Here is a 9,755-nt window from a genome sequence, read left to right as displayed (position 1 = left end):
GGAAAGATTTGGTATTTGTCTTTTTAGAATGTTTAATCTCTTAAAAAGAAAATGCCAGTTGAGGAAAATTCACAAATTAAAACATTGCTATGATGTTATCAGCAAAGATGCAGAAGTTTTGTACTTGATGTTCAAACACTCTATCCTAGCAGATGTGTTTAATGCTTTGGAATTTCTGATACACACGTGCAAAAGCAAAGCTTTGTGTGAACACTGTAACTGTAGGTGTACGTTAATACATGTGAACTTTTTTCTATGAAAGTTCATGGTATGTATTTGTCCATCTACAGTGCAGAGGCTAATTGTTTTAAGGATTTAGAGCAACATGGTTCAAGGGTGCTTGTTTGACAGGCAGCAGCTATGACAGTGCTGGTAGTTGAGCTGGATGAGCTGAACTGGGCTGGCAGGTGGAAGCCAGAGTAAGAGTGGGTACACAGGTGACAGGCAAGTTCCACCACAAACATTCGCCTTCCCAGCTCTTGGTTGGCTTCTCCAGAGTAAGTGGGAGAAATGAAGAAACCAAGCAAGATTCCACTTGCTGAAGGTCTAATCAGGCTCTTCAGGCTTAGTGTTTTCCATCCCTTTGTTCTTCTGAATCGAAGTATCAAGTTATTTCCTGGTTTGCTGCCTGAACTGTGGATTCAATAGCAGAATAGAGTTGAGCAGTGTCCATAACCTGCTCTGAACAGTGAACTACAGAATACATTTTCCTGTCACATCGTTGTCTGTTTGGTGTTTCTTAACGCTGAGACTTAAACTTGTGGCTATTTCCAAATATTAAGATGTGTATACTTGGGTGTGAATTCTGGCTTTCCTAATAACCATCATTCAGAGCCATTTTAGTCTTAATCAGCACATTCTCTCTCTTGCTATACCTGTTCATTTCTTGTGCAGGTTTGGGTTTCTTTTACTGTTACTGTTGTGTGGGATGGTTTTGTTGTGGGGTTTTGGTTTTTATAGAGGTTTTATTTGTTTGTGTTTAGGGGTTTTTTTTAAACTCCTTTATGCCCTAGAGCCAGTGTTAGCTGTAGTGCACTTGCACTCAGAATTATTACCTTCCACATCCAAGGATAAACTAAAGAACTCCTTGTCTTGATGGTTGCTGTGCTTTTAGTGGTGTCTGCTTACTTTCTGCTTCCGTCTGGGCTGTTGGGACATATTCTGGGGGTCTTCAGTGTGATGGAGTGGATCTGCTCTGTGTGCTTCTGAGCTGTGCAGTGCCTGCATGGTTGCCTGCAGGTGCTAGGGTACAAACTTGATCTTCCAGTCCTCTTTTTTTTTTTCCCTAGGAGCTGGTTGGACTGGCAACTGAAGTGTTTTCCAATAAATAAATGATATCAAAAAGCATTAGTCAAAACCAATATGTACTTCCCCTCTAGCTTTTGCAGATGTTCTACAGAATAACCACATATTGTGTTTTTCTCTGGTCTGCAGAGTTAGTTGTTCAGTCACTTTCCAAATCTGGTCAGTGGGTATGGATTTTGGAAAAGTCTTGAGTTGCATTTATGGGCTTAAGAATGATTGCTTGATCAGCTTCCAAGACATGTCCCCATTAAACTTCTATTCACTTCTTGCTGTGAAGCACAGCAGTAATTCTAATACTTGATGATGATCTATAAATCTGGGATTTGTCATAGTACACATCTGGAATGTAGTCATGCTACTAATGTTAGGATTCAGTAAGTTCAAGTTAAACTTTTTCAGGCAAGGGGGTGGTAGAGATCTGTATAAAATATGCATATGCATGTACTTCTGGGCATGAGGGAAGCTTAATCAAGGCAAGGACTGCAAAAGGAAATAAAGCTAGCAGTGCTTTTCCACTAATATCAGTATGACTTGCAGAGCACAGCAGTTAATAAAATTAAGACCTTCAGTGAGTGCTTTGACGTATGAAGCTGAACAAGCTGCTGGAACATGTTAACCTAACATCCTTGTTCTCAGAGGTGCCAGTGCTGCTATTCCTGTGAGACAGATGCTCCAGCTGAAGCTGCTAACCTGTGAGCTGTTCAGGGCATGGCCTGCTTTTGGCTCCTGTGCCATTACAGTGCCATGTCACTGGTGGTTTATATGCAGCAGTTAACTATGTTAAAAGCTGTGAGAAACAATAATTGTGGTTGTTTGGGGGGGTTGTCCCTCTTTCCTTGTGAAATCACATATAAGAATCTACAGATTGCTTAGTATCTGTTTCTCTTTACTATAGGCTGTGGAAAATCTCTGCTCCTACAAGATTTCTGCAAATTTGTACAAACAATTGAGACAGATCTGTGAAGACCACATTAAAGCACAAATTCACCAATTCAGAGAATATCCTTTTTTCAGTTGTTGACAAGCCAAAACAATTTTACCTGCCAGTATGTGGTGATGGATTTCTTTGACTAGCTCATGACATTAGGCCATAGAAATCTCAATTCCTAGGTTTTGCATAATTTGGTTTGGTTTGACTTGTGTTTTTTTTTGGTGGGACTTCAGAGAACACTACTCATTCTTTTATATATGGTCCTTTAAACCATTTGAAAAGTCTGAGGAAGTTTCACTGGTATTTATGAAACACTGTCATCTTACAAAAGCTCTTGTTAGATTGGCAGGAAGGCTTAAAAAAGGCTCTATTGGCTGTATCACATCAGGCTTGGATGGGGGATTAAACAAAGCATCCAAAAGTATTCAGAACCTTCTTTAAAATTTGTTCAGATAACTTTGATTTCTCATGATTAACAGAAGGACCCTCATTAAAAATAAACATGTTGCAAGAAGTTAACTGGTTCTTTCTGGGTGTGGGTGAGTTTGTGCTCTCTGATAAGTGTCTTTTAAGAAGCTAATAAAGTTGGTTTATGTCATTGCCAGCACTACCTATTAATCATGATTTTCTTAATGATTTCCTCATGGATTCATTGGATAGTGTCCTTTTTCTAAAGAAAATAGACAAATGTTGGCAAGATCACTGCAGACAAATGGTAAGTTTTTAATATTTTAAAAGAAAAACAGTTGCCTTGTCAACCTATGATTTGCTTAACTTTGTTCCTTGTCAGACTTCAGAAATGTCTTAAATTTCCGTAAGGCTTCTTTGTGATACAGCTGTGATACACAGTGTATCTAGTTTGTTGGAAGTTGAGTCTGAAAATTGCCTGTAGTTTTTTTCTTTACATATCGGTCTGACCTTGAACACACACACCCACAGAGCTTCTATCTGTCCTTTCTGTGCAAACCTTTCTCCTTTCTACTTGTTTTTAAAGGAGTTACTCTGGTACACAGAAACATGCCTAAGTAGCACATTGATCATCTTGCTGGGATTGGCAGAAGATAGATAAATCAGCAGTGTCTAAGAAGGCACTGCCTTAAACCTGTTGGTGGGATTTTTGTTGTCATTGTTGAGTGTAATTTGTGTTGCTCTGCAGTTTCAAAAGTAAAATGATTGTGGCTGGTTTATTCCTTCTCATGACAGATTATGATTAGAAGTATCTTCTTGTTCTTGGATCGAACTTATGTACTTCAGAACTCAATGCTGCCATCTATTTGGTAAGGGCACCAAGCCTAAAATCACTGGGGGAGACATTTAAACTATTGCTTATGTCTTGCTGATGAAAACCACCACTGCAGGTGGGTTTTTTATGATAAACCTTGTGGTGACCTGTAAATTACACAGTGAATGCATAGATGCTTCTTGCAGAGGGAGACTTTTAATTTGTTTGCCATGAATTACAGGGTTGTTCTAGAATAGCTGTGGTACCAAATGTCAGTGAAGTAGATACCAACCTCCAGTTTGCAGAGTTAAAGGAAGGGCTCTGGTCAACAACCAGAGTGCAGGGGTTTGCAGTGCACAGTATTCCAGGTTCTGCAGGTATTTTTGAAGGAAAGGTTACTTAAAATAAAAGCAAGTTATTGTCTTTTGGACTTCAACTTCTGCCCCCCATATTATTAATAGTAATTAGCAAATGCCTTGCCATGCCTTTGGCGCTACCTGAAATACTCTGTCAGAGATGGATGGAGGGCCTGACTTTTCCTGTGTGTCCAGACCCAGTTTCAAATTCATGGAAGGTTTTAACTGGAATGCCCAAAACAGAGATTCTTGTCTTTCACATTGCTGTGTGCTTCTAAGCCTTGCCTAATAATCAGAGATTAGTAAGTGATGGACAAAAAGGAATATTGTCCAATAACTTGACCGTGGAGTTGGAACCCAGGGTGACGTGGTTCTCTCGTGAAGGCTGCTGCTCCCACAAATGAAGATACTACAAAAGTTACATGGTTATTTAGGAAAAAATATCTGCATTGCTCTTTAAAATCTGTAGTTTACTGTTGTCAGGGTTTATTGTAGTATTCATGTGATTTGAGGGCAGAGGAATGAGGAATTGGAAGAATGTTAGTGTTGGCCTCTTTATTTGATCTAGATTGAATTTTAATAATAGAGATACCTGGGGTTTATTCTTATGCGATTTATTGAGCAGTCTCTGTTTTCCTTTTAGGGATATGGGGCTAGAATTGTTCAGAACTCATATAATCAGTGATCAGAAGGTTCAGAACAAAACTATTGATGGCATTCTGCTGCTGATTGAGAGAGAAAGAAATGGTGAGGCTATCGATAGGAGTTTACTGCGAAGCCTTCTGAGCATGCTTTCTGACTTGCAGGTGAGCAAAACCTGTTTCACCTTTAACCTGATCAATAGCTCACATCCTTACCTAGTGCTCAGTAAGCTTTGCTGTTGTCTTGTTTCCCCAGATTTATCAGGACTCTTTCGAACACAGATTCTTGGAAGAGACTAATCGCCTGTATGCAGCAGAGGGACAGAGGCTTATGCAGGAACGAGAGGTATTTTGAATGTTGAACAATATTTGTTGTGCCTAATAACAAAGCATGTGTCAGGGAGCAGAACTATACTCTGCCTTAGCCAGTGTACAGCGCGATAATGTGACCTTTGTTTTATAGTACCCTGAGAAAGGAAGTGCACGTGCAGCTGCCTTCAGTCACAGTGCTAATGATTTCTGCTTAAAACTGGAGCTGCTGCTGCTGCTCTCAGACCAGACTGTCTCTCTTTTTCCCCCTCTTGGTTTGCTTTTGTTTTGTTTTTTTAAACGTACAAACCTACTCTGGCATTTTCAGGTTCCAGAATATCTGCACCATGTCAACAAGCGCTTGGAAGAAGAAGCAGACAGAATAATCACTTATTTAGATCAGAGCACACAGTAAGTGCAATCTCTCTTTGCCTGATGGTATTAGCTGTTTGGCTCCTCTTATGTTGAGGGCCATTTAAATAGCCACAATTTATTTCAGTTATTGACTGACCATCAAATGCTTTTCACTTCCCACAATTCCATGTTACAATGGAGCACTATCTTGGCTCACACAGCTAATAGCATTTTCTTCTAAGTCACTAGTTATTTTGACATAAATGTTGTTGGGTATTTGGTTGGAGAAAAATAGGCTGCCACTCCCAGTCCAAATGGCTCTTTCTTGCTGAAATCCAATTAAGCAACTGTTGTCCTACCTGAAAAAGATAGGACCCAGGAAAGGGTATTCTCAAGCTAAAGGCTCTGAATGTTTTCATTGAAATATTTGCATATTCTTTATGGAGTCTGGGAAATTACTGAATTATGTCACTCTTCAATCTTTTTCACTTAGAGGCAGGATTTCCTCAAACACAGTCCATTGGAGATCATGACTGGTAGGACAGGAAAAATCCTCTCTTAACATATAGCCATAGAAAGTGTAGTTCACTAACGCGAAGATCTCCCTGAGAGGGAGGTGTTTTATTGCTGCCATCGTATATTTTTATTTCCTTCCTCCTTCAGCTATTAAAAACATTTAACTTGTTTAGTGGCTTCCTTCTTCCACACCATTATAGTGGCCAATTCCCTGTTTTGCATTAATACCTCTTGACATGAGGTGTGGTTTTAATTCTCCTTGGTTTATCTCCCAAGACATGAATCTTCTCCCACAAAACAGGAGTAGGTATGTTCTCTGCCAAACTTCTACACAGTTTCTTCACTGATGGAATCATTGTCCAGCTGCCTACAGGTCATGTACAACAGGCTTACCATGTGAATTAAAGTTTTCAGTCAGCAAAGAGAAAAAAATACTGTTTACTGGGGAGGAAAAAGTATAAATGTGGGTACAATCACTTTAGATTCTTGGCCACAGATAATTAGAGCACTCCCAATGACAATGTAGTTAACATAATCTCAAAAGAAGGATTTGAAACTGTCAATAATGGAAAAAAGGAAAAATAATTCTAAACATTTTTTCTGTAGGAAGCCACTAATTGCTACTGTAGAAAAACAACTTCTAGGTGAACATTTAACAGCCATTCTTCAGAAAGGTAATCTTTCTTCTTTATAGAAATGTTTCTAATTACTGCTTTGGGGCTTTCAATTCCTGTGCTGAAAAAGAACGTGATGGATTCAGGTGCTGGGGGAGGACACAAGTTACATCCATTCCTTAACACCCTTTGCTCCTCAGGTCACAAAATAGCAGTGACCATTTTGCAAGAGGGCAAGTAGAGTTCTCCTTGTCAGAGAACACTGTCTTCTGATACACATCAAAGTGAGAGGAAAACTAGAGGACAGTGTGTTAAATAGCATTTTTAAGCCTTGGAGGTAAAGAAAGGAGTAATCTTTGAATTATGGCTGTAAGAGAAAGGGGAAGTACTGAATACTTGCCCCTAACAAAAAGCAGCTTGTTTTAAAAATGTAGTATAATTTGAGCAGTGAAATACGTTGCCTCAGTTCTACCATAGTCTCTGTGGAGTCAGGTGACCCTTTGTTGGTCTAATAGTCTGGAAGTAGAAACAGGTGCAGCATAACAAAACAATCAAGCCCTTAGTAGCCAGATTCTGGATGAAACAGGTATGTGAGCATCTCCCTGCACATCTGTAACAAACTCCTCATTGAGAGGAGTATCAAGCTTGCAATATTTACCCATCTACTTTCTTAGAACTTTGCTCTGGGCCTCCATCCAAAGAGTTAAAAAGTGATCCGTGAAGATATTTCTTGAAGCTGCTTTGCCTTCAGACATCTGTAACATTTATTTTACAGCTGGAGCTGAGACTCAGAGCTGCATTGCCAAGAAACTTTTTCCTACAGATCAGTACAGTGTCAACTTTTCAAATCTTTAGAGAACAGTAAAGCAGAAGTACGCAATGGTGTTGTGATAAGGATGTTATGTAGAGTACATGTAGCCGAAGATATCCAGTGCAATAACAGGTTTGAGCCTGTTCAGGCAGCCACTCTGTCTTTTGCTGTTGAATTCAGTAGCTTAAACATAAAACAACCAATCACCACTAATTGTTTGATTGAAAAATACTACTTTTGAAGAGGTCCCTTACTGTAATAGTAAGCTGTGCCTTCTTAGGGTTACTCTGGTTTTAATTTCTATTGAAATTCTCACATTTGCAGGTTTAAACCACCTTCTGGATGAAAACCGGATTCAAGACCTGTCCCTTCTGTATCAGTTGTTCAGTCGTGTGAGAGGAGGAGTGCAGGTTCTCCTGCAGTACTGGATTGAGTACATAAAGGTACTGTTCCTACAACTCTGGAACAGATACCACTGCTGTATCAATGGGGTTTATACAGAGTTATCTCTAGAAACTACTGCATTTTTCTCAACATTGAAGACCACCTGCTGATAAACATGTATTTAATAAACAGCTTAGGAAACATCCCAGGAAAAGTGTAGTAACTGTTCTAGCCTTATAGAAGAAAGCATTTAACATTCAGTTGAATTATTGAACTCCAAATAAATCTGGAGCTTGTAATCTTGCTAATAGTTAGTTCTGGGGCGCAACCATATTCCTCCAGTAGTTATTTTGGTAATGGCAGTGTGTTTGTCTTCCTGATAAAATTCCTGTTGAAATGAGTGGTAGCTTAAGTTACCAACCACTTGAAGTTCAAAAAGCACTTGAATATCAGTTAAGATGTTTCATCTTATTTCTCAGTGAAAATGTCACTGAAAGTAAGGTTGTTGTGAAGGAAAGCATTGGAGTGGCATAGGAATACTGTTAGATAAAACTGAGTTTAGTGGGAGCTTTACCTGTGTAAAACCTGAGGATACAGATGATTTTAAAGGGTGTGATAATTTTGTCATGCTTAACTTTATTTCTTTGGGAAAAAAAGTTCTGAATCCCTTCACTTATACACTATTTGGTTTTGAATCAACATGCAAAGTCTGGGAATGATTATATAGTAAATACTTCATAATACTCTTACTTTAGTTGTGTAAGTGGAACTCATATGAGTACCAGAAACAACACATTACACGGGTAACTTAGGCTTTTAGAAGTCTTGTCATTTAAATTCAGTGTTCAGGCTAATTGAAAGGTGTGTCTTATTTTGCAGGCATTTGGTAGCACCATAGTAATTAATCCAGAAAAAGACAAAACCATGGTCCAAGAACTTCTTGATTTTAAAGACAAAGTTGACCATATTATTGACGTTTGCTTTCTCAAGAACGAGAAGTTTGTAAATGCCATGAAAGAAGCCTTTGAAACATTCATTAACAAAAGACCAAATAAGCCAGCTGAACTCATAGGTATTTTTCTCAATTTCTTCCATGTGGGAATTTGGGTGTGGAACTGCTGACACAGCTTACAGATGGGATGTGATGGAATTGTGTTAAGATACGCACAGTGCATGTCAAACTGGGGATCTTCTGTTCCATGTTATGCGAGGGAATTGTTTGAGAGGATAGCATTAACCATTAAGAACAAGCTCTGTTCATCACTACACTGGCTAGGTTATGGAAAAGAGCAGGACATCAGAACTTGGGCATCCAAGCAATTGGCTGGTGTCCAGTTGTGAGAATACTGCTAATTATTTGATTTTTTCAGAAGCTTACATAACTGCACCACCAACATGTGCACAGAGCTGTTAGGGGCTATACATAGATACCTGGGGTCTAATATGTGCAAGTGAAGAGAGCTGAGGATGCAGTGAGCCTCTCATGGTGTGGGGACAGTCTCTAGTGTGCAAAGAAGGTTGTTTACAGATTGGTTCATCACGTGCTGATGCTTTGCGCTTTTGAATTCTTAATCATTCCCCCACACAGTGAGTAATACCTGCTTTGCAATTGGTTGTGCTGTTAGGCTTGGGGAGTGATGCTTTCTGCCCTCCTTTTTTCACATTAATTCCCTAACTGCAATGTGCTTACCAGACCATTTGAAATTAGACCAAACAGTAATCTGCTTGAGAAATCTAGCAGTATGGTCAACACATGTAAATAAATGGTTTACATATTATTCTTCTGATATTTTTGCTTCTGTCATAGCTATGTCAGTTCGTAGCAACAGTGACTTTTCACTTTGAGATCACAATACAGACCAGGATTTTTTACATAGGCAATAATATTTTTAGCATTGTATATGCTAATAAAGTTAACATGCAGTAAGTGCTTATCTGAAAAAAAGATAGGCTATAATGCTTTATAACTCTTTATTCTTCAACACTCTTTTAGCTAAATATGTAGATTCAAAGCTCCGTGCAGGCAACAAAGAAGCTACTGATGAAGAGCTTGAAAAAATGCTGGACAAAATTATGATCATATTTAGGTTCATATATGGTAAGTATTGGGTTTTTTCGTGGGGATACATTTGTTTAATCAGTAACATAAAGGTATTTGGAAATTATTTTTGCAGTCTGTCTGCATTTCCAGGTGTTCATTCTCTGTGGGTGTGGTTTGTTGGTGTAGTGCTGCTTAACTACTTTGCCTGTTAAAATGCCAGTAACACAGCCTAACTCAAAAGCTGGGGAAATCTTCATGTGAAGGCCCTTGT

At 39.0% G+C, this 9,755-nt stretch overlaps 1 protein-coding gene across 1 annotated transcript in view; it reads left to right on the top strand.

The window, feature by feature from the left end:
- The window catches only part of CUL4B (cullin 4B), a 20,784-nt gene that overhangs the window by 5,811 nt on the left and 5,218 nt on the right, over window positions 1-9,755 (top strand). The window contains exons 3-12 of the mRNA XM_009074950.1: window positions 2,201-2,304; window positions 2,882-2,951; window positions 3,440-3,513; window positions 4,458-4,620; window positions 4,712-4,801; window positions 5,093-5,175; window positions 6,241-6,308; window positions 7,384-7,502; window positions 8,323-8,515; window positions 9,437-9,541. Coding sequence (XP_009073198.1) covers window positions 2,201-2,304; window positions 2,882-2,951; window positions 3,440-3,513; window positions 4,458-4,620; window positions 4,712-4,801; window positions 5,093-5,175; window positions 6,241-6,308; window positions 7,384-7,502; window positions 8,323-8,515; window positions 9,437-9,541 — 1,069 coding nt within the window. The remainder of the gene's footprint in view (window positions 1-2,200; window positions 2,305-2,881; window positions 2,952-3,439; window positions 3,514-4,457; window positions 4,621-4,711; window positions 4,802-5,092; window positions 5,176-6,240; window positions 6,309-7,383; window positions 7,503-8,322; window positions 8,516-9,436; window positions 9,542-9,755) is intronic.

Source organism: Acanthisitta chloris, unplaced genomic scaffold (assembly GCF_000695815.1).
Source record: "Acanthisitta chloris isolate BGI_N310 unplaced genomic scaffold, ASM69581v1 scaffold20695, whole genome shotgun sequence".
NCBI classification, from domain to species: domain Eukaryota; kingdom Metazoa; phylum Chordata; class Aves; order Passeriformes; family Acanthisittidae; genus Acanthisitta; species Acanthisitta chloris.
Note: the sequence above shows the minus strand (reverse complement) of the source record. Positions and strands in the feature narration are given on the sequence as shown.